A 26,032-nucleotide genomic window follows, 5' to 3' on the forward strand; every position below is an offset into this window, starting at 1 on the left:
TGTAATTTGCTAGTCAACATACTTTGTTGAAGTAATAGCAGAGTCTAGTGTCAGCGGATGTCAGGTGCATCATCCTTGGATAAAGAAAACATGCAATCATAAAAAATATTAGACTTGAACTTATTCTTTGTGTAAAATTGGATCATGCTTCTGGTAGCTAGTGATGACTTTAAAAAAAATCACAATAATCCTTTCAATCTGGCAGAGAAGGAAAATGTTATTGTGGGATGTCATTACCTGTTCTAAAAAATGCTACTAATTCAAAAGAAAGGTTCTGTCTTTCTAACTGTATTCTTCACAAAACAAGTTTTCAGCTAGGAGAGCCTTCAAAATACCTAATATGAGCTCAACACAAGAGATAAACAGTATTAGGTCAATCACAACATGTTTATTATACATCATGGCTTCAAAACTTTAGAGACAAAGACAATAAATATCTAAAATGACTATCCTAGACAAACAACCATGGAAACTAGCCTTAGGTCATTTAGAGTCGGATCCTGCTTCTACTCAAGTTGATGGCAAGACTCCAATTCAATCTCCACACTTGAGTTGTGAGGAGTTTGGTTATTATTATGGGCTCTCCATGTACTGTCCTTTTGTGTTGCCTGTTCTCATAATTCAAAAGGCTCTGTGTTGATTCATCTCCAGTTTAATTTGCCTGCACTAGGCATGTGCACAGTTTAACCAGCCAATATTCAACTGTTTGCTGTCATCTAGCTAAGCAAAACCTTTGCTGGTAGGCTGGATGGGGCCTTCTCTGCTGTAATTCACTGCATATAGTTACTGCACTGGACCACTCTTACCTCCACTTCAGGTGCTAAGGGGTTTGCTTTTCTTTTCTTTTCTGCCAAAGAGTTAGACATCTTCAGAAGTGTTCATGCTTTTAGTTTGGAAGAATTAATTTTCCAACAACAGGAAAGCCTTTGCATCCATTTGCTTAGTTAAGCAGTACACTAGAAAATGCGTCATTGCTCAGATATAGTAACTATGTTAGCAATAGTCAAATTATTCTATGCCTAGATACTTAACTCTACGTAACATCTGATTTTACAAAAAAAATTAAAAGCGCGCATAAACATAGTTTTATGTTTGTAGCTCAAAATCAGGCTTCATTGTTGAATCCAATTTAAAAGGTATTAGTATTCTGCTTATTCTCATTCCGCGATTTCACTAACACCATTCAAAGGATGCACTTTACCAAAGGTTGGGAAAACATTAAAAACTGTGGTATTTTTGTGCTGCAGCTTTAAAAGAACACACCTCGGCATGATTCTGGTTCTCCAACTGGGACCTTCCCCATAAGCTAATGATGTGAGCAAACATGTCAAAGTCCCCTGCAATCCCCCGCCCACCTTTTTATTTTATATTTTATTTTACACATCCTCTTTCTGTCTAGATCAATTGTGAGATACCTCTAAACATTCTTCTCTCCAAACCTGTTACCCATCCTGTACTCCATATTACACATATACAAATAGGTTTCTGGCTGTACATACTGTACAATTGCATGTGCTCTGGATGTTATTGAATCCCATCTGTTTCACACAGTAACAAATATGGCAATTTCTATGCTCCTCAGGAGCATCAGCACATAAGTCCTCTTTTGTAGTTTAATTAGCAATAATCCCCATTTGGGGGAGATGAGACATTTCACTTCTCTGGTTATAACACTTTGGCCAGGGTAAGGAGGAGACCAAAAAACAAAAAAAATCCTACATTTAATCAGCACTGCAGCATGGAGAGAGACAAACACACACAGACACACAAAAGAAATCACAAAGTCAACTCACAGAATCTCCAAGTCACGCAGGGCTCTGAAGGCTCCATCTTCAATGCAGCTGATCTGGTTGTTGTCCAGTTGCCTGCAGGAAGGAAGGGAAAGTATGAAGGTTTGCTGGGTAACTAAGCTGCCTTAAAACACCGGGTTCCAGTCTTTCCTGTCACTGAGGTGTCCCTCCACCCCCTTGCAGTCTTTGCTCGTCCCCCAGGAGGAGGCTTGCTCATAGCCTGCCACGCTGCTCTGTCTCTTCTCACTGACTGTCTGAAAGAACTGCACAGAACAGCACACTGAAGCCTGTCAGGTCTCAGTAAATATTAATTGCGCTTTTTTTTTCTTTCTTTTTTTTTTTAAGGCAGAAGGGAGTAATTTCATTACATTAGGGCATCCAATCCATTATGAGCTTTTACCGTCATGTCACTGAAACAATTTCATTAAGCTAAAGGCCTGTAAATCATTGGAGGTCACTGCACTGCCCTCTGCGACCTCCCAGAATGCCTTTTTTTTTCTTTTACTGGAAGTTGCAGTCCTCTGTCCTGAAAGTACTAAATCTCAAGGCTTTATCTGCCCAAGAGCTGCAAGAGTGCACGGGGAATATACCAATTCTAAATTAGACTCAACTAATCTAATTTTATAGTCTTTTTATTATTCTAAGCACCAAATGTCTGTAGTGTTGGAGGCTTCTTTCTATTGTTACTGGTCCCATCTGGTTGGCCATTCTATTGAAAGATTTTTGACTAAATACAGATTCTGCCTAACTGTATCAGTGAGAGAAATCCATTGATAGAAAATATTCAAGAAATTGTGTGCATGCGTGCACACACACACAATTACCGTCTTAATAATATAGTACTTTGCTATGAAACAAGTGTAATTTAATACATCTAATATTGATTTTTCATATTTATTTTACCCAAATATGCATGTTGAAATATATTTTACAGTATTTGGGAACATTTGGGTACATATGCAAACGTGTGCATTTCAACTAGAAATTTTTTTTAATGCTCCCAGCGCTTGACTCAAAATGTACAATTTAAGGATTTAAGTCCCTATGTATCTGATAATTTACATTACACCACTGTAAAAAATCTGTATTATATGCTACTGTACAAACTATACATACATTTGAATACAGAACAGACATTGCAAAAGATGTGAATACACACCCCTTGTTCTGTGTGGTCCTTTGCCTAGACTACAAGGTTGGCGGGACTGTCTGTTCTGCATGTCTGTACAGTATCTAGCTGCGCACAACAGTGCTATGATCTTTTTGGGGTTTATAGGTGCAAATGCATATTATACAAAATTATTATAACAATGTACACATAATAGTGTACATATACACACTTGCACCGGTAGAGATATGATAATGTGGTGTGGTAGAAAAATCATCATCCTCTGTGCTTTGCACTGTATAGACATTTAAGAAACCATGCATTGCCCCAGCAACCTTCCAGTGAAAGTAGAAATAAACCATCGACTGGATATAATAATAACTATAATACAATAAAAAAGATAGTTAGCATCTTTTTAAGTAGAAAGTGTGTGTTAATTTACAGTTCGTAATGACTAACATTCATTTTAAACTTCATGAATCGCCACATAGGTACAAACTGAGCCTACTGATATAAATTATGCTGAGTATGTGTATATATATATAAACCCCAAGTGACATTTACCCAAGCTGATGTGGTCCTATCATAATGGACCAGGCTCAGTAAACTCCAAGCTTTTTATGATTTAAAGTGTATGAAAAATCATACTGATTATCAAGGCTACCAAACAGCTTACAAGCACAAACCCAGTTTAAGTTTCTCATAGAGCTCATAACTTAACAAAACATGCTGAATTCGGCAAATCTTTGAGCAGCATCCCTCATGCTGAAACAAAAGATGTAAAATCATCTAAATGGGATCTCACACACACACATGCACAGACGCACTTTTGCATCTTTTGGGGGTAGAAGGAAGGAGTTGCTGAGAGGCTACTTTTTGGATCTTTATTTACTGGTGGTTTCTGAAATGTTAACACGTCACTTTACTGGAACAGTGTCTAAGTGATAATTTAGGTGTTAGGATTGCTGTAACAAGCATTTAAAATGGGGTAAAACACAAGATATCCGTTGTGTGTGTATATAAGAACTTTATATTGCAACTTGCTTCCTCATGTACATTATTCATCTAATTCACAGGTGCTTTGCATTTGATGTTAAAGAAAAAGCAAGAGCCAGAGATTAGGTGAACACGAGTACCACCTATTTCTTTCTTTTCAAACTCATTAGGTTGTGTAGCCTAGTTTTAATTGAGGTACAGTATTCTATCTACTTTTCTGTCAAATATGTTAAGATCTAAGTAAATAAGCCCAGAGTGATTAATATGCATATTCAACATCAGAAAGCCTTCTGTTAGTCATATAAGTACACGTAAACAGCATAAAGTTTCTTTTTTTTAGAATGCTGTTCTGTTGCTTGGATTTTATGGTAAAATGTATTTAGTAAATCATATATAGCTCTCTATGGGCCCAATCCTGCCAACACTAACTACCAAGCTTAATGCCTGAGGGGTCTATTAATCAACGGGCCCATTCACAGCAGTAAGGTAAGCACTACATGCTTCGCAGAGCTAGTACTGTATATTCATAGGATCGGGCCCCAAATTATTAAGCTTTCTAGATGGATCTCATTTTGCATTAGTTACACCCTGCCCTTTAGGACTAATTTCAGCTTCCTAACAAACTAAAGGAGCATGGTGTCTGAAAGACAGCCAGGGCAAGCATTTAGAGAATGCAACAGGGGGCCAGCGCCACCTGAGTTTTAGTCTTCGTTCTGTAAATGATTAAGGCCCCAATCCTGCAAACACTTATGCATGTGATTAATTTTAAGCATGCGAATTACCCCTCTGAAGACAATGGGATTAATCATCATCTTAAATTTAATCATGTGTTTGTTTGCAAGATTGGGGAAACAAATCCTATGCTGTGATACTCAAAATGGACAACTTGTGCTTTTAAAGCAAAAAATCAGGATCTGAGAAAAGCTATAGCATACACAGAAAAACTGAAGAGTCAGAGAGAAAAAAAAACAGAATGCAGGACTGCATTTCCCTGAGTTACATGTTGCCCCACAACTGTCTCCTCTTAGCACTTAGCTCCGAATGTAGTGTTCAAACATGCACATAAAAGAACTAAATATTCATTTGTCAGCTATTACTATCTTTCGGGTAAGTTTCAAAAATGGCATTCGTTTTATGTGACAGGTTTGAGTGTCAGCTTTCAGACGTTTGTTGAAGAGATTTTTCTCCTTGCTATTACCAAAATAATATAATTAAGGGAGGCTATATCTCTGATAGTTAGAGCAGAGGACAGGAGGACTGGTATTCTTCCACCGCTCACATGATATGTGATCTTTGGAAACTTGCTCTTTACCTGATTTTCTCCCCACCTACGAAATGAATACAACACTGACCCCATAGGGATGTTTTGAGGCTTATCTAACACTTGCAAAGTGGTCGAATTGCCTCTTATGAAAGGCACTATAAAATGTGCCCACTGCAACCTTTATGAAAGTGGGTCTTTGTATAGCTGGCTGGAGGAAAAGGGGATTTGCCCCTGTAGGAGCTCCCTTATAGCAAGTGGGGAGAAATGGGAAAGTTCATAGATATGGACAGGAAGGGCAGGAAGCAGATGGGGCCAGGTTAGGACAAGGTCACTGCATTGTCCTTCCTGCTGACTAGAAGAGTAGGGGGGTATTTATGACCCAAGCAACCTCCTTACCAGGACTTGGCTACCCACACATGTATTTGGCAAATGGGTTGTCTTTTGACCCACTGTGGGAATTATACTAATTGCCCTATTCTTTTCAGAGCTGAGAAGGAATTTTCCTCTTACCCCTGGATTGGCCGAAGCCAGATGTTTGTTTTTTTCACCTTCACCACAGCAGTTCTGTGACCTTGTGGGGTGGAGTAAGGGGATTAGGTAATACTGTCACAATTTACTACGTAAAAGTTGTGGTGGATGTCCAATGCACGTACTTGGTATAGAAGGGATACAGTTATTGGACAAAATGGATTGAGAAAGGATTTGGAAGAAAGCATTCCTTAAGGAAGTTAAGTAAGAAGGGGTTGGGGATCCTACACCTCATCAGCAGGGAGTCAACCCCCTCCTTTTCCTGTCCCCCTTGAAGGGGCTAAGGAAGAGGGTTTGGGACTCCTAGCTCTTGTCAGCGGGAAGCTGACCCCCTTCTTCCTGAGCTGTACAATATGTTGCCTGGTACCCCTGGATATTATAAGTGAATACAGTTGCAGCCTAATTAAACCACATCCACGGCCTCCTGTCTTTCTTCCGCACAGATGGACAGATACAATGTATTCTTATGATTAATAATAAAGAATATGTTTGGATAAAATTAATCATTTGAACTACAAAAGAAAACAACAGACTAAATAAACTGCATCTTTTCGCTCAGGCAGTAGCTGCTGGGGTATTACTGGAGCCTCTGAACAGCAGGCAGACTTACAATATGTATCATGTAGGCTGTGATAACTAGAAACAAAGGGGGCGGGGGGGCTTGAGGAAGGAGTGCCAGATTTAATTCTGAACCTCCAGGCTTTTGTCAGGTTAAGATGGATCCCTAACATTAACAGGAATTAAAGTGTTTGCTTAGGTTTAAATGGGGTAAACCCCTCGTGAATAATTTCATACATTAGACACTGGCCTTGGGTCTGTGGCTTTTGTCAGAAGTGTCTCTTGCTTTGACGTCAGCAAGCATAGGAAACCCTGGAACATATGTGTGATTAAATAGCTGCTCTGACTTCACCCAAGAGGCTCCAGGGAACTGAAACTTCTATGACAGGCAATTAGCTATTAGACAATAACAATAGCTACAGATAGATAACAAAAGAATTCAGAAAAAAAGAGTAAAATTGGATATCAAGGAAAAGATGTATTAGCTACTTAAGAAAAGGTAACGTTTGAGACAGGAACACTTGAAGCTTGTAAGCTGTTGACTGAAGAAATGAAATATTCCCTTTTTAAATAAATCTGCTCTTGCAGATTATATATATATATATATAAAGTCATAGAACTATAAGCAAGAAGGGGACAACTAGTCTATCCCTCTGCATTGAAGGAGGATTAATTATACCTAACATACACCATGCATATTATATGTATAATAATATGGTGTTATGTATAGGATAATTTCATGTCACCCATTTACTACTCAAGTGTTTTCAATAAGAAGCATAGAAAATATAAATTATAATTGACCAAGAAATTATGTGACTGATGGATAATTATTTGTCTTTAAAACTGGCATTTTACAATACAAAATTAAGATAAAACATCTTTCGTTAAAATTGAGAAACAATGCTGCACTCCTGTAACTATTAAATCCTTATATTTCAACTGTTATTTAGCCAAGAGATGGAGCTAAATTTTAGCGCCAAATCCCATGATACTGCAACACTTTGGCTCATATATTTGGATTTGCATATTATCTACCATAAGGTGAGCGTTAAATTTCAAATTTCATTATAAGAAAAACTAAGATTTCAAAATGCTGATTTCCCTTTGCCATTAAAAAAATCCTTTAATATTCAGAAATCTAAATTGATCATTTTGGTAATTATTCTACAAACAACACTGTTCCTTTGTTCTATAATCAGATACCAAATGCAACAGAATTCACTACCTTTTTTGCAACTAACAAGCCTATGTACCGAAAGAGAAAGACAATGAAGCACTAAGTATGTTGAAACAACAAGCTAAATTCTCACTTTGTTTTGATATATTTTGTTTATTTGTAATATAGGAAAATATTTTTTAAATGTACAAACATTAGTCAGGACATTGTAGAATCCAAATGATCTATTCAAAAAACAGACAGAACACTAGTTTAATTAATGTCTTCACTTTGTATGTCTGGTTAAAAATGTTAGTTAAATGACTAGTTAAAAATGTAAACATGAATCTGTTTTAACAAGGACTATCATGCGTACTTTGCAGTTATTCTCATTTAATACATTTGATTTCCTGTATTTTATATGACTATTTAAAACTATACATGTTTCCTAAGCGGAAGAACAGTTTTACATCCTAATAGCTGTTCATTTAAGAGAACTCCACACTAACACAAACACAAATGAACGTGGCAGAGTAATATCTCAGAAGTATGTCATGTGTTAGCAAATGAAAAAATATTTCACCCATCAGTGGGAAATGTCAACAACAAATTCATTTTCACATTAAAATATTTTACTGTGTGTTAGTCTGAGATTTTTTACGGACATTTAGTGGGAAGGTGCTTTGACTGTACCCTTTTTTAAAAAGACAACTGTCAAGGAATTTAGGCCCACAATTTAAGATTAATTAATCATCCCTCCAAAATACTCATTTTGACAGATGTGTTCATAGGCACTTTTTCTTAACACTCTAGAGGAAACAACTGTTTGGATGTATTTCACCTGCAGCGTATACACTCCGATAGTGCAGCACAAAGATAGTTCATAAGAACCAGAAACAGACTAGTCTACATTCGCTGTCCAAATCTAGAGTCTGATCCTGCAGATGCTTAAGCACATGAATAATTTGAAGAAAATTGGCCCAATACACACAAGTAAAATTTCTCACATGCCTCAGAATTGAAGGATTGGGCGTTTAGAGAGGTTTCATACATAAAGAAACTCCCCAGAGGGGGCCGGGAGGTACACATTTTCAATTCTTTCAGTTTCAATAATCAACAAGTGCATTAACAAAGATGACGGAATTTTAAAAACATTATTTTTAATCAATTTTAATTTTTCATACTTAATTTTACTCATCTTTGAAGAATTTCAACAAAATTAAAATCTTTGATGATAATATTTTTAAAATGTGTAGATTAAATAAATTGATGTTAACATTAAAATACAGGTTGAATGCGGTAAAAATGAGTCTATATGGGGGAAAGAGCTAAAGTGATTAGTCTGTAATCCACATTTGACATTTTGAGCCTTACTCCAGAATTGCATCTTTTTAGGACAATTATGGTTTGGAGACAGCAACATTCAAAGCACTATGCAGAAATAGCTCATTTGCATAGCATAACCGGTTAGATCTGATCAATTCTCAGTCCCATTCTGTGTTACCAAGGTTGTTAAGTAACAGACTAGGGGTTTTTTTTGTTTTTGTTTTTTTAATTATTCTGCAGATTATGAAGTTTAAAGTTACCAATATTTGCTCCCTCTGTAAATAAAATTACCTGGCTTTGTTATTTTGGGGGCAAGCAGCATTTTATATAAACATCACATCAATTTAAAGCAATACTTAATTAAAAAATTAAAACCTTCCTCCCCTCCCCCACATCCAACATCTCCTTTCAATTTCATGGTATTTACAACATCCTTATTTTACTGTCCCCGGTTACTGATGTAACAAATAGTGCATACCAAACACACAAATGGCTGTCTCCATAGCAATTGGGGCAGGTTTTGTGGTTTCCCTAGTTACTCCTGACTGATAACCATCTGCTGTTCTTCATTGCCATAGGCCCAACAGGAGGGGGGAGAAAGAAATCAGAAAGATAAAATCGGTGATTGTTAGATCATTTGAGAAGGTATCTGTTGTACAGTTTTTTAACCCCCCAAAAGGATTTGTACTTATTTGGGTTCCAATTCTGTCTTTTACTTTCAGTAGATGTGAAATAAGTACCTTTTGTAGAAGACGACTCTACTGCCAAGTTTCAGAGTGGTATCCGTGTTAGTCTGTATCAGCAAAAAGAACGAGGAGTACTTGTGGCACCTTAGAGACTAACAAATTTGTTTGAGCATAAGCTTTCCTGGGCTAAAGCCCACTTCATCAGATGCATGAAGTGGGCTTTAGCCCACGAATGCTTTTGTTCAAATAAATTTGTTAGTCTCTAAGGTGCCACAACTACTCCTCGTTCTATTGCCAAACTGGATCAAAGAGGGCATTATCCTGAGGGCAAGAATTTGCCAGTTTTTCACTGAATTGTTATATTTTACACCCACTTTAACACTTTTTTTTTTTTGAGCTAGAATCACAAGGGCTCTAAGGTTCCATTCACAAAACAGGAGGAGGAAGAGGTGGTGGTGCTCTTAGGCCCAATAGTCCAGTTATTTGGGTACTCACCTGAAATGTGGGAGGGAGACCAAGATTAAAATCCCTGCTCTGAAGCAGGAATTTTAACCCAGGTCTTCTCTGCTCTAAGGAGAGTGCCCTGACAACCAGTCCATAGGCTATTCTGGGGTGGAGCTCTCAATTTCTCCTGCTGAAGCCGGTCCACTCTGTATACGTAACGATTGGCAAAGCGATTTGAACTTGGGTCTCCCATCTGAGTGCCCTAACCACAATAGCTACAGAATCATTCTCAGTCACTCTCTCTCTCTGGCTCAATGACTATTGAAGTATTTTATACAAAATAGAATGGCTTCAACGGGAGAGTCTGAGAGACACACAACTCAGAATAGCCAATAGTCTGGTGGTTAAAGGCATTAGTTTAGGAGTGGGAAGATTTGAGTTCCAGTCCCTGCTCTAGGAAAGGGATTCAAACCCTAAACACTGGGCTATTGGATATAAAGGGATTGCTTTGTCTTCCTCCTCCTGTTTTATGAATCTAGCCCTTCATTTCCTTAGCTTTTATTCAAAAGAGGCTAACAATGCCCAGAAACTAAACATTTCATGTAAAAAACAAACAAAACATTTTGTTCGACCCAACATCCATCTGTCAACTTTTTGATTCACCAAAAATTCTGAAAAATGTAGCTTTTGGTTCCTGTTGAACCAAACTCCATCCTCCTACCCCCCGCAGCACTGCCAGAGAACCAAAAGTCAGTTCTTTGCCCATCTCTAGTCATGATGTAGCAAAGCAAGATTATTTAACAAGGGTGTTTGGCAGAAATTATATTAGTTCCATGTTTCATTGTTTGCTTTATTGTTTCTATATATATTTAAAAAAACATGTCTCTGAGGGAATACTAGGGTTTCTAACCCTATAAGAAGGCATGTATTCTCTGGAGGACTTGAAGGGTGATAGGATGGAGTGGTGATGATGAAGATGGGACATTTGACAAATCTTAACCACAAAGATAGCCTGTGAGCTCCCCAGGGGTCAGTCACACACACTCACTCATCTAAAAAATCAAGAGGAAGATGAAGCAGGTAGCAATCTTACTGCTGAATCTCTGGGCATTTGTCCACTCAAGTCACACCAGTTCAATTACTTAATATTTTTTGTATATTCCGTTCTACCACCTTGTAGTCAATATCCATTTAATTTTTATGGATGACTTGAGAACAAACCAAATGGGCCAAAGACAAATGAGAAGATTAAAAATGAGGGATACATAATACCAAAGTAATAATTGTTCCTAGTTAGTCCTTACATTATTGCACCAAAATCACCTGGACATTTAGATTTTACTTTAAATGGGAAAAAAAAGAAGAAAAGTTTGTGGATTGCTTTTAAATTAGAAACTGAAGATTCATGCTACGCTGAAAATATACTGAAGAATATCCAAGATGAGGGACAGCTAGTGTATTGACTACATCATCTTAGCAACATGCCACTGAATTATTAAACTGAAGCTTTGTATAATAAGCCCACTAGACTGTTTGTTGAGTTGCAAACTGGGATCAGCAGCCAACAAAAGTATTCCAGTAAGTGATTCTGGTTTACCAATACTCTATTTTTTTTCTTAAGTCCCAGTAGTGCCAAGGAGGGGTGAGGGAGTTTTAAATATCTCAGTGCATCCCTTTTGATACACATTTCCTGTATACCCCAAAACTACTGCCCAAATAATAATGATTTGACTTGAATCACAGTGGCATTTGTAATGAAGACTATAAATTTCAAGCTGATGCTTTAGCCTTAAATCATGCTATTATGACTAGGAATAGCCGAGGTTTCCCCAGTATGGATCATTCTTAGCATAGGCCTCGTCCTCATAGGCTTTCCTCAGAGGCTGCACAGGGCAATTTCAGGAAAGGTGTGGGGGCTGGGGTTCAGATGATCAGGTGCTGCATATGACTGGAGACAGCTCAGAGCACCAACAGAATGCAGCTATCTGTTAATATGCTGACATGGCAAAAGTGACTCTGCCCTTGCGGCACTGAGGTTAGGTTATTCTAATGAGCTTGATTGTGGGTCACTGAAAAATTAAGTAGTGCACAATAAGCCTCTCTTGATTGCTCTAAGAGAGTGAGTATGGGGACACAAAGTCTTCTGTTTTACTATTGCTTTATTCTTTTCTCTGTCTGTCTCAGTATGAAGAGAGTTGAAGAATTGGGTTTGCTTATTTAAATGCCCTGGGTCCCAGATATAAGGTCCCTCACCAAAGGCTCTTAAGCAAAGTACGCAGTCATGGGACAAGAGGGAAGATCCTCTCGTGGATCAGTAACTGGTTAAAAGACAGGAAATAAAGGGTAAGAATAAATGGCAGTTTTCAAAATAGAGATAGGCAGATAGCGCTGTCCCCCAGGGTTCTGTACTGGAACCAGTGCTGTTCAACATATTCATAAACGATCTTGAAAAAAGAGGTCAACAGTGAAGTGGCAAAATTTGCAGATGATACAAAATTACTCAAGAGATCTCACAAAACTGGGTGACTGGGCAAAATAATGTCAGATGAAATTCAATGCTGATAAATGCAAAGTAATGCACATTGGAAAACATAATCCCAACTATACATACAAAATGATGGGGCCTGAATTAGCTGTTACCACTCAAGAGAGACATCTTGGAGTCATTATGGATAGTTCTCTAAAAACATCCACTCAATGTGCAGCAGCAGTCAAAAAAACTAACAGAATGTTAGGATCCATTAGGAAAGGAATAGATAATGAGACAGAAAATATCATAATGACTCTATATAAATGCATGGTATGCCCACATCTTGAATATTGCATGCAGATCTGCGTCTCAAAAAAGATATATTAGAATTGGAAAAGGTTCGGAGAAGGGCAACAAAAATTATTACAGGTATGGAACAGCCACAGTATAAGGAGAGATTAAAAAGACTGGGACTTTTCAGCATGGAAAGGAGATGACTAAAAGGGGATATGGTAGAGGTCTATAAAATCTTGACTGGTGTGGAAAAAGTGAACACGGAAATGTTATTTACTTCTTCACATAACACAAGAATTAGGGGTTACCCAATGAAATTAACAGGCAGGAGATTTAAAACAAACCAAAGGAAGTACTTCATACAAAGCACAGTCAACCTGTGGAACTCTTTGCCAGGGGATGTTGTAAAAGCCAAAACTATAACAGGGTTCAAAAAATAATTAGTTTAGTTCATGGAGGATAGATCTGTCAACAGGTATTAGCCAGGATGGTCAGGCATGCAATCCCAAGATCTGAGTGTTCCTAGCCTCTGTTTTCCAGAAGCTGGGAGTGGACAACAGGGGATGGATCACTCCATGATTGCCTATTTGTTCACTTCCTCAGAAGCACTGGAATTGGCCACTGTTGGAAGACAGGGTACCAGGCTAGATGGATAATTGGTAATGGCTCGGCAGGCAGCAATGTGTGAGTGGCTAAAAATTGCACACACACCGTAATTGGTCTTCTCCACACACGCGCCAGTCCAACATTCTTGTTTGCCTCATGAACTTATGTCTTGTCTTTTAGACGGTTAGCAATTTGGAGCATTTTCTGCATGTCTGTGTCGTGTCTTACTCAATAGAGCCCTGACTTGGTTGGCCTTTGGGTACTTCTGCAATATAAATGGGAAGCAACAATGTTGTTTAGAAATGCCCATTGTCTAGTAATCATGGCAAATAACTTGATGTATACAATACTGTTAGGTTTCAGAGTAACAGCCGTGTCAGTATGCATCCGATGAAGTGAGCTGTAGCTCACGAAAGCTTATGCTCAAATAAATTGGTTAGTCTCTAAGGTGCCACAAGTACTCCTTTTCTTTTCACAATACTGTTAGAAGCCCAGCCATTCTGATAAGATGTGAAATTGAAGACATTCTACTACAAGTGAAGACAACTGGTTACCCAGTTGAAGATCTCATTTCACTATTCTAAAAGAGCAAGTGTTCTGTTGTTCACTGCTGTATGTATAGTACTACTGAGTGTGTAATACTTGCAAGATTTACCTAAGGTGTTATTGCAATACCTATAACTGTATCTAGCAAACCAAGTTGTAAAAAGATGCAGGATATTTAGTGAACAAGAGGTTCTAGATAAAACCAAATTGCATTTTATTGTCTATACGCTTCCTTTTTTAGGATGAAAAATGAATGTATATATAAAAAAAGAAGTAAAGAGAAAACCCAGAAGAGGGGAAAAAGGCAATTAGATAATTGTTGGTTTGGGAAATATGAACTTTTTTTGTAATATGTCAGAAGTAATTCTGCTGTTGGTGGTTATCTTTGGGTCCCACTGAATTTAACTGGCTTTATATGTGTTGTATAGAACCCAGATACTCGATGGGTGCTTTAGAAATGTACACTGAAAATTAAATTAGATTGTACAAAGACTGATATCAAAGACTAAATGCTCCTTTAGTATTCAGTGAAAATTCATTTCATTTGTGTAACATTTACTAAATAAGCTACCACATAGATTTAGTTTTACAAACATTTTGTAACCAATATTTTTACTTGATATTAATCTGTCTCTCTCTGATATATCAAGATCACAGTACAGGTACTGAATTTTTGTTAGCAGATCACTGACCTTGTGAGCAGCACTCTACTGAATCTCTCTACCACAAGCATGTCCAGGTGGTAAAAGTGCACACAACATTTGTGACGAATCTTGCACATATTCTTTCTTTCCCCCTAAATTAAATTGTGTGACCATTTCACTTAATTCAAAATATCAAATGGCATATGTCTATCATAGGTACTTATCTGACAGGCTTCACCATAGTATTTGACAGGTTTCAGAGTATCAGCAGTGTTAGTCTGTATTTGCAAAAAGAAAAGGAGTACTTGCAGCACCTTAGAGACTAACAAATTTATTTGAGCATAAGCATCCAATGAAGTGAGCTTAAGCTTACGCTCAAATAAATTGGTTAGTCTCTCAGGTGTCGCAAGTATTCCTTTTCTTTTTTTATAGTATTTGAGTCTCTCACAATCTTTCATGTATTTATCGGTCCAACTTGCAAGATACCCAGCTAATAGCAGGATGAGGTTGTCTAAGACCTCAGGAATTCAACACACCTCTTCCATCTCCAGAATATCTACATTATTTTTTTTAATTAAAAAAACTTCTGATGTCAAGTGTTAGCCCAGAGTGAAGGAAACTAGAGATTTTACAATGGAAAAGCAGAAAACCTAAGAATGATGATACGATGGAGCAGTATTGATAATGTAAGCATCACTGCACAGTACAGTTATAAAGATAAAAAGAGAAAATTGTACACGATATTACAGTACTAAGATTTTTATTGAAGCAACATATCTCTAATTAAAAGTAATAATATCAGGAAGCAATATTGCTACCTGATATCATCATGTAAGCCTAGTTCTTGTGTCGGATTTAAAGCAGTCAAACAGATACTAATGCACTTCATTCAGCTTTCCTTCTGGATCTCTTTTACTTTTGAGAGATTAGTTGATACAGCTCTGGATACAGATCTCAGCTCTGGATCTGAAACATCATAGTTTAGAAATCTAGATACAAAGGGGCAACCATAATCTCAAAGACTGCATCTGTTACCAAAAACAAACCATGTGTCAGTTCCAGGTGCGTTTATTCCCTCCGTTTTGCAGAGGGACACACTTCTAATAAGACAGTTAGAAAGAAAGGGGAAGCATTTCTAATTAGGGGGATGGTGAAAGAATTATCCCTTACAGAAGGTGATAGAATGTTTGAAAAAGCAAACAAACCCACTCTCTCCAAATATAAAATAATTTTACTCCTGAATGACAATTAAGGATTTAGACAGATGTGGTCTATTTTTGTGAGACATGTGGCTAAATTAATTTTAACTTAAATACACACTTTTTAAACAGGAGATATTGAAGATATAGGTTTACGTTCAGATATTGCTTTCTATAATAGGAATTAATATTTTTTCTGTGGAATTTGTGGCAGTTTTATTTTGTTAATGAAGTAATTTTAAAAAGTAAAACCCTCAGGCCCTCTTAGGCAACTTTTTTGGCAAATGTAAACAGCCATATATCTAACCTGACCATCCATATTAATTATTAACCATTAACTAATTATTCAAAGGGCTTCATGAAACTGAAGTTATCGGCTAAGAAGTTGAAATGTAGCACACACAGTCGTACTCAATCTGCAAAGTAAGACTTTCAACCATTCTTTCTTGCTTCCAAATTCCTTTATACAGATTTTCTTCATCAATATATCCATTAAAGAGACTACTGCTTTTCTCCCCACCAACCAAGTAATCAATATTAAGTCCAACACAAACACTTGTTCGACTGTATTAGCTGCCATTCCCCAACAGGTTCAGGTAGCAGCTTGGGTCAGAACAGCCCTGTCAATAATCTTAGCTATTATAACCCAACTTCAAAACATCTGAATCATAATAAAAGGAAGAAAGCACTTTCATAAAATAAACAGAGACAAAGTCTGTCCCAAAATGGTCTTTTAATCTTTTTTATCTTAGTCTTGCTACTAAAACAACAACCCTTTTGTAAGTATGTAATGAAGATACCTGTGCAATCTTGGCTTGACAGTACATTTCTCCAGCCCTTATCTTCGCCAATCTAATTCAGAATGCCTAAATTATTGACAACAGGATTTTGCTGCTTAACCCCTTCAGTGCCTGAAGGTTAACACCTAGTTAAGCTCAATGGTTACTTAAGAGAAAACATATAACCAACACCCTTAAAAAGCAATGTGAGTTAGTGGTAGCAAGCAAAAGGCTTGGAAAGCAGTCTGTTCAACTATATTTTAAATCACTTTGGCTCATTGTATTATCTTGGGCAAATCACTTGGCCTCCCTGCAACCGTCATCCCAACTGTAAGGAAGGTTTTAAAAGCAGGATCTAACCAAAAACCCATGCTGCATCTAAGCTATGCTTCTCTGTGTAAAACCATACAAAATAAGGCAGACACAAGGGTTGACACAAGTGCAAAATCTTGGGTGGCATGAACAAGGGGTCATGCAACAAACAGAGACAAGAATTCATCCTTATTTCAAAAGCTAGCTTTCACATGTCAGAAACAGCAGTTTCCTATTCCAAGCCATGATAACAGAAGTTCAATATTATGAAGTTATGTTGGTGAGTAGCTGGGGTATGGAGAATCATTTATCAGACATCTGGGATTATGACGGAGATGGCTTATACAAACTTCCCAGGTTTCAGAGTAACAGCCGTGTTAGTCTGTATTCGCAAAAAGAAAAGGAGTACTTGTGGCACCTTAGAGACTAACCAATTTATTTGAGCATGAGCTTTCGTGAGCTACAGCTCACTTCATCGGATGCATGCCGTGGAAACTGTAGCAGACTTTATATATACACAGAGAATATGAAAAAATACCTCCTCCCACCCCACTGTCCAGCTGGTAATAGCTTATCTAAAGTGATCATCAGGTGGGCCATTTCCAGCACAAATCCAGGTTTTCTCACCCTCCACCCCCCCACACAAATTCACTCTCCTGCTGGTGATAGCCCATCCAAAGTGACAACTCTTTACACAATGTGCATGATAATAAAGTTGGGCCATTTCCTGCACAAATCCAGGTTCTCTCACCCCCTCACCCCCCTCCCAAAAACCACACACACAAACTCACTATCCTGCTGGTAATAGCTCATCCAAAGTGACCATTCTCCCTACAATGTGCATAATTAAGGTGGGCCATTTCCAGCACAAATCCAGGTTTTCTCACATCCCCCCCCACCCCCGTACACACACAAACTCACTCTCCTGCTGGTAATAGCTCTCCAAGTTTAAATCCAAGTTAAACCAGAACATCTGGGGGGGGGGGGGGTAGGAAAAAACAAGAGGAAATAGCCACTCCCAGACTCTGTTTAAGCCTAAATTAATAGTATCCAATTTGCAAATGAATTCCAATTCAGCAGTTTCTCGCTGGAGTCTGGATTTGAAGTTTTTTTGTTTTAAGATAGCGACCTTCATGTCTGTGATTGCGTGATTGTGATTAAATGCCAGGTTTCAGAGTAACAGCCGTGTTAGTCTGTATTCGCAAAAAGAAAAGGAGTACTTGTGTCACCTTAGAGACTAACCAATTTATTTGAGCATAAGCTTTCGTGAGCTACAGCTCACTTAATCCGATGAATACAGTATGCATCTGATGAAGTGAGCTGTAGTTCACGAAAGCTTATGCTCAAATAAATTGGTTAGTCTCTAAGGTGCCACAAGTACTCCTTTTCTTTTTTTTACATGCAATACGGTATTATTAAATTTTGATGCTTTAATATTCTCAGCTTTAACTGGCTGGCTATTTAGAACAAAAATTGCACAAGTAAGTTACCCAAGTCATTTTAAGAAGATTAGTGTGCTAAAAAAATAAAAATGAAAATGAAAACAACAACAAAAACACTTCACTTTGTCTACTAGGATACTAAAAAAAATAAATATTCTATTTAATGAGTATTACACTCTGTAAACCTTGAACTCAAAATTATCATTGGATCATTGTACTAATATTTGCGGCTTTTGAAAACTAACTTTAAACGACACTCTCTCAGATTAAAAAAATACATCACAAAATACTGGATCAAGGATCACATTCACAGAGGAACCAAATTCTACCATCTGTTACACATGTGCATCCCTATTGACGTTAATGGGACTAGAAGGGGGCAATGAGAAAAGCAAAATTTGGTCCCACAGGCTCTTACTAGCGAAAAGGTGAGGAATATTTTGTTGTGGAAATAAACTGTGTAAAATTAATTTCTTTCTATTGCTCTCAGAAGGGCACATTCTAGTGTCCCCTCTGAATGCTACTAGATCACATTTTTGCGCCATGTTCTAGTCTAACACTGAAGAGTTTTTATCCTCTGTGTCCCATTTATTTCACAGCAACTTGCTCCCAGATTTCCACCTATCTAACCTACCCCTCAGTATTTCTATTAACCACATCACTGATATCTAAGTGCCAGAGGATTCCTGCTGTGGTTGCCTTAGATTTTGTCACTCCATTTTAATTTAACTAGAGACAGACCATTCCTGACACAAGCACAATACCTACTCTTATAAGAACTTCCTGAGATCATTAATGTCCCTGCGCAGTCTATGGGACCTGAGTTTGCTTTGATATCAGAAGCAATCTGTTACTGCTCCTCCCACATTGCTGTACAATAGCTTTTAAAAGCAAACAGACAGTGTCCCTTGTTGTATTAATATAATACAGTGTACATATAAGAGCAATAAATGATGAAAAGTTAACAAGAAGGATTAAGGCATTTAAGTTTCATACTTTCTTGTCTTATTAAAATAGTTTCATTCCAAGGAATAGCAACCTTGTCTTAAAGACACATGAAAATGGCTCAGTTTTCCTACAGCCACAGAATAAAAAGGATGGCAAATCTATGCAACAGTAGACTGATAGCTGTGAAATCAAGAACGTATATTTTCATTTCTGTGTACAAATATGGGTAAGAAACTATACCAACTTTATATGAGGTTCTCTCCTTGCAGACAGTGCTGGAACCATGTTTACATTTCCAAGTGGCCTAGAAATCATAGCATAACCTTTGCCTTTTGGACACCAATCTATGGTTTTATGGATAAAGCATAGGAATGGGAGTCAGAAGAGAGACAGTCTTTCTATTTCCAGCTCTTGACATAGGATCTCTTTCTGATATTGAGCAAGGCATTTACTGTCTTGGTGAAGTGTGAATATTACTGCTTACTGTTTTGAAATTGTCAGGTTAAATCCATTAAGGTTTTTAAAGCACTTTTAGATTTTCAGATAAATTATTATTAAATTATATTGTATTGCCCTTGAAAAGGCTGTCTTCCAATATATTATTTTAGTGCCCAGAAAGTGGTCTGTGTCTTAAAAAGTGGTATAAATGCATGAATAATGCTGACTATTTGCAAAATTCAATTTCAAAAGTTAATACCATTGAAACAGTGCAACAACTTGGCTGCTCAGAGACCACAGTATCAATATCTAGATATTACATTCCATCTTCAAAACTTTGATTAAGTAATACCTAAGTACTTCTTTATGGTTCCCTTATGATATAGGCACGATATCCATATACAGATAGGAAAGCTGGGGCAGTGAAGGAAGTCACAGAGCAAGTCAGAATCAGATCCAATATTAAAACTAAGGAATTCATCCTATCCTCTAACCAATAAACTGCAGCTCTCTGAGATTAAACAAACCAACAAACTTCTAAGGGCTTGTCTACACTTACTGGGGGATCGACGAGCAGCGATTGATGCATCAGCGGTCAATTTAGCGGGTCTAGTGAAGACCCACTAAATCAAGGGCAGATTGCTCTCCCGTCAACTCCTGTACTCCATTGAATTGAGAAGAGTAGTCGGAGTCGATGGAAGAGGGTCTCCCATTGACATCATGTAGTGTGGACTCCGCGGGAAGTAGATCTAAGCTACTTCGATTTGAGTTACGCTATTCACATAACTCAAATTGAGTAGCTTAGATCGAATTTCCCTGTAGTGTAGACAAGGTCTTCGTTTTCTTACCTGAGTCAGACGTGGGTTTGGCTTTTTATTTTTTTTTATTATTATTATTATTTTTTTTTAACTAATCCCTGCATTATAGGACCGGGTGAAGCAGAGAAAAATAAACAAACAGGCCTATCACTTAACTTGGTTCAAGTGGATAGGTCAAATACAGGCATACTTATTCTGACAGCGCCGGCGGGCAATATTTATAACCCCATTATTCATGGGGGCTGTGCTGAAATTATATTGCTATGCTGTTTTGGCTAAGAGAGTATGCACTGACCCTGCTATGCCCAGCACAGCACCAGAATAATTCTGTGCAAAAGGTTTGCATTAAATGTAATGAAGCAAATGACAAAAATCAATAAACCAGGAACGGTGTGGCTATCATAAAAATGATGTAAATTCAGAGTTCAGGGTGGTTATGAAGCTATTTAGAATTGTAATTAAAACCAGCACCATTTTTTTCCCAGGATAAAAACCCCTTTGACAACCACAAATGAATGCTACAGGAAATTTTCAACAAATATATTCAAAAATAATGTATGGCACAAAGATGGCATAAATTATCTAAGGATAACCTGTAAATGTCGACTTCTGATCAAGTTTAAGAGTACAAAATACAGGGAATTTGATTTTACATAAGATTTTTCAAGTGACTCTGTCTTCCATTTTAATTAAGTTTTATATTAAAAGGGAACTATGGATGCAATATATCCCATTTTAAATGAATTGTACTTCTGAAGGTTTCAGAGTGCTAGCCGTGTTATTCTGTATCTGCAAAAACAATGAGGAGTCCTTGTGGCACCTTAGAGACTAACAAATTTATTTGAGCATAAGAAGTGGGTTCTAGCCCATGGAAGCATCAGATGCATGGAGTGGAAAATATAAGAGCAGGTATAAATACACGAAAAGATGTGAGTTGCCTTATCAATCCAGGAACTAAACCCTGCAACAAACTCCGGTGCCAACTCTGTCCACATATCTATTCAAAGGAAACCATCATAGGACCTAACCACATCAGCAACACCATCAGGGGCTCGTTCACCTGCATATCTTCCAATGTGATATATGCCATCATGTGCCAGCAATGCCCTTCTGCTACGTACATTGGCCAAACCGGATAGTCTCTACACAAAAGAATAAATGGACACAAATCTGACATCAGGAACCATAACATTCAAAAACCAGTCGGAGAACACTTCAATCTCCCTGGTCACTCAATAACTGACTTAAAAGTGGGAATTCTTCCACAAAAAAAACTTGAAAAACATACTCCAAGGTGAAACTGCAGAACTGGAATTAATTTACAAACTGGACACCATCAGATTAGGCCTGAATAAAGACTGGGAGTGGTTGGGTCATTACAAAACCTAATTTCCCCAATCTAATCTCCCCTTACTGTTACTCACACCTTCTTGTCAACTGTCTGAAATGAGCCACTCTCATTACTACTTCAAAAGTTATTTTTCCTCCTTTGGTATCCTGCTGTTAATTGATTGTCTCATTAGACTGACCTCACACTTGGTAAGGCAACTCACATCTTTTCCTGTATTTATACCTCCTCCTGTATTTTCCACTTCATGCATCTGATGAAGTGGGTTCTAGCCCACGAAAGCTTATGCCCAAATAAATTTGTTAGTCTCTAAGGTGCCACAAGGACTCCTCGTTTTTGTACTTTTGAAGTTATTCTCTGTCCAAGAGACTTTTTGAAGACTATTAACATTGCAATGAGAGGACCAAACCTGCCATTCATTACACTCCACTCATATCTCACTGATGCGGTGTTTAGCCAATCCTAACATGCAAGATAGTATTTTATACCATATCTATACTGTATTTAAACAAAGTAAACACTGAGCATATGCGTGATCCTTGCCAAAATTAGTAGCTCCATTGACTAACATTTCTTTGACACTCGCCCATTCACCAGATTCAAGCTTAGCAGACAAGAGATGAGCAGGTGTTAACAGATGTGTTGACTACTTATTTGGGTGAGTTAACATCACTAACAACTAGGGTTGCCAACCTTCCAGGATTGTCCTGGAGTCTCCAAGTATTAAAGAGCAAATCTTTAATTAAAGATTATGTCATTTGATGAAACCGCCAGGAATATGTCCAACCAAAGTTGGCAACCCTATGCAACACCTGAACACTACCCCAAACCTGTTCCTCTCATGCATAATGCATGAGTTACTCAGGAGTTCAAGTTGGAGGGAGTGCATAAATAACCTGCAAATACTGACAGCATACTCCTATAGCATACATACTTCCTACCAATCAGCAACTCTCGACATTTTTAGTTGCAAAGTATCCCACAATTCAAATGGCTCTCAATGTCAAACTGGGAATGTGCAGCATGTGACTTCGTTTAAAAATTCATACCAAAGTGACATTTAGGAAAGTTCACTACATACATGTTAAAATAAAAGGATTCTCATACCTAGTTTTTAATTGTTATTTCCAGTTCAATAAATTGGATAAAATCCAATATAAACTCAAAAATAACATTTAAATTTGAGATTCTCTCATTCAAATACAAACCTTTTACAATGCCCTCAGCTGATGCAAACTGGTCATATCACAATGCTGCAGATGCACTGCTTGTGAAGGGTACTGTCCATGCCATTCTTCAACACACCCCTTGCTGGGAAACTCAGTAGGCTGCATTAATGATACCTTCAGAAAACAACATTCTCGGGCCCTCTTAAACAGGCAAGACGAGAGTAAATTGTGCAAAATGAAGAGAGTAGATCACGGCAGGATAAGATTTAAGGTAGAAGGAGAGGACAACTTGGGCCACATGATATTAATTTCTTGGCACAAGGCCTTCCTACCCTATCAATAGGATTTCACCCTGTGAATCAAGGACATTAGAGTCCATTTAAAGAAGTTTGAGAACCTTTAAAAAAATGCCAATATTTGTCCGTAGTTAAACAATCAGGAAAAAATGAAAATTCATGGGAAGCCAAAAATATGACTATTGAAACACTGTATACATTAGAGCAAGGGTGGGCAAACTTTTTGGTTTGAGGGCCACATCGGGGTTCCAAAACTGTATAGATGGCTGGGTAGGGAAAGCTGTGCCTCCCCAAACAGCCTGTCCCCAACCCCCATCTGGCTCCTCCCACTTCCTGCCCCCCGACTGCCCCCCTCAGAACCCCCGACCCATCCAACCCTCCTGCTCTTGCCCCCTCCCGGGAGCCCCCACCCCTAATTGCCCCCCCGGGATCCCACCCCCATCCGACCCCCACTGCTCCCTGTTTTCTGACTGCCCCTACCCCTTCCACACCCCCGCCCCCTGACAGGCCCCCCGAGACTCCCACGCCTATCCAGCCGCCCCCTGCTCCCTGTCCCCTGACTGCCCCCAGGACCTCCCTACCCCTTATCCAACCCCTACCTACCCACAGCTCAAAGCACCAGGACTGGCAGCCATAAGTAGTACACGTAAGTAGCACATTCCTACGGGGAGCAATTTAATACACTACACCAGTGACTCATGCAGCTGCGCTGCCCGACAGGAGCTCACAGCCCTGCCGCCAAAAGCGTTGGCGGCACGGCAAGCTGAGGCTGCAGGGGAGGGGCCGGGGGCTAGCCTCCCCAGCCGGGAGCTCAAGGGCCAGGCAGGACAGTCCCATGGGCCGGATGTGGCCTACGGGCTTTAGTTTGCCCACCTCTGCATTAGAGGTATAAAATAAAAACCATTAAAATTTAATCATATTATAAATGAGCCTTGTTGCAGTGGCATAGGGCTTAGATTTCATAAAAATCTAACAATAATTAAATATCTGTAATTTTTTAGTGAATCTAAATATTAAAGATTTTTAAAAACATGAAAAGGCCATTTTTTAAGGCTGAGATATAGGCTGAACTAACATATACTGTTATTTTATTTATTTGTATTTTGCAGGTTGAATACTTCTAAATAGACATAGGAGATATTTCAGCTTTATCTAGTTGACATTTTATGCAGCAGAGGGGAACTAAGACCAGCTCTGCAGTAGGGAAATTCATTTTCCAAGGGTCACAGGTTTGGTTTCTAATGATTTATTGTTGAAAAATCCCTCATGGCTGGTCAAGCCTACTGCTATGGACAGCCACAGAATACAAATACTTCCTCTAATGCAAATGGATATTAGAAGCCAAATTAATTAATATGGATATGCTTATGTAAATTTCAGTGATATCATTCAGTTACACACAGATAATCACAGGAAAAGGTTCATATCAGGGATGGATGTACTTGAAAGGTTTAATATTTTTCACAAGTGCTAGTCAACTGATGTTCTATTTAGGAGAAAGAACATGGAAGACAAGATCACAAAAAGCAGAATGTGTGTAATAAATGAAAGCAGTGATAGGCTAAGCAAGCAACTAAAGGAGGCATGGATAAAAAAGGATGATGTCATAGTCCCCAAACTTCATGTAAGGCTACTTGGAATTCTTCCATGTCTCACATATATCCCCTATATCCTTAATACTCCCCAAGTAGTTCACATTTCTTATAGATCTTCCTGCTGCTCTAAAAAACCAGCATTTCTTTTAAAAATATTCCCTTTAAAATATGGCCAGGGGCAATCTTTGCATTTAAGACCAAACTCTTTAGCTTCCTTGGGGGGCGGGGTACTGTCATGCACATGATAGGTGTTTGTCCAACCTGTTTTTTAAAACCTCCTATGATGGTGATTCCACAATCTCCCTTGGAAACCTATTCCAGAGTTTAACTACCCTTATAGTTAGGCAGTTTTTTCCTGATATCTAGCCTAAATTTCCCTTGCTGCAGATTAAGCCCATTACTTCTGGTCTTACTTTCAGTGGGCATGGAAAACAGTTGATCCCCATCTTCTTCATAATAGCCCTTAATATATCTGAAATCTTACCAGTCTCACCCCCTGCCCTCGAGTCTTTTTTTCTCAAGACTAAACATGCCCAGTTTTTTAACCTTTCCTCATATATCAGGGTTTCTTAACCTGTCCTCAATTTTGTTGCTTGTCTCTGGACTTTCTCCAATTTGACCACGTCCTAAAGTGTGGTACCCAGAATTGGACACAGTACTTCAGCTCAGGCCTCACCAGGGCCAAACAGACCAGGACAATTACCTCCTGTGTCTTACATAAAACACTCCTGTTAATACACCACAGAATAATATTATCCTTGTGTGCAATTACATCACATTGTTGACTCATATTCAATTTGTGATCTGCTATAACCCCCCAGATCCTTTTCAGCAGTACTAGCATAGAAGGGGGAATAACTGACATTTGATTTTTTCTTCCTAAGTGAAGTATTTTATTGATTTTCTTCTTGCTGATTTGAGACCAATTCTCTAATTTGTCAGGATAGTTTTGAATTCTAATCCTGTCTTCCAAAGTGCTCACAACCCCTCCCAGCTTGATGTCCTCCACAAATTTAATAAGCATATTCTACATTCCATTATCCAAGCCATTAATAAAAATATTAAATAGTACCAGACCCAGGACTGACCCCTATGCAACCCCACTAGATAAACTGGGAGGGTCTGACAACGGACCATTGATAACTACTCTTTGAATATGGGTTTTTAATCAGATGTGTACCCACTTTATAGCAATTTTATCTAGACCATATTTCCCTAATTTGCTAATGAGAATGTCATGTGGGCTATGTCAAAAGCTTTATGAAAAAC

The 26,032-nt window shown here is 38.2% G+C and overlaps 1 protein-coding gene across 1 annotated transcript in view; it reads right to left on the reverse strand.

Annotated features, from left to right (window-relative positions):
- The window catches only part of SLIT3 (slit guidance ligand 3), an 810,486-nt gene that overhangs the window by 309,079 nt on the left and 475,375 nt on the right, over window positions 1-26,032 (reverse strand). The window contains exon 6 of the mRNA XM_084636935.1: window positions 1,794-1,865. Within this exon, the coding sequence (XP_084493061.1) occupies window positions 1,794-1,865 (72 nt within the window). The remainder of the gene's footprint in view (window positions 1-1,793; window positions 1,866-26,032) is intronic.

This window comes from Lepidochelys olivacea (assembly GCF_965140295.1).
Source record: "Lepidochelys olivacea isolate rLepOli2 genome assembly, chromosome: 8".
Classification (NCBI taxonomy): Eukaryota; Metazoa; Chordata; order Testudines; family Cheloniidae; genus Lepidochelys; species Lepidochelys olivacea.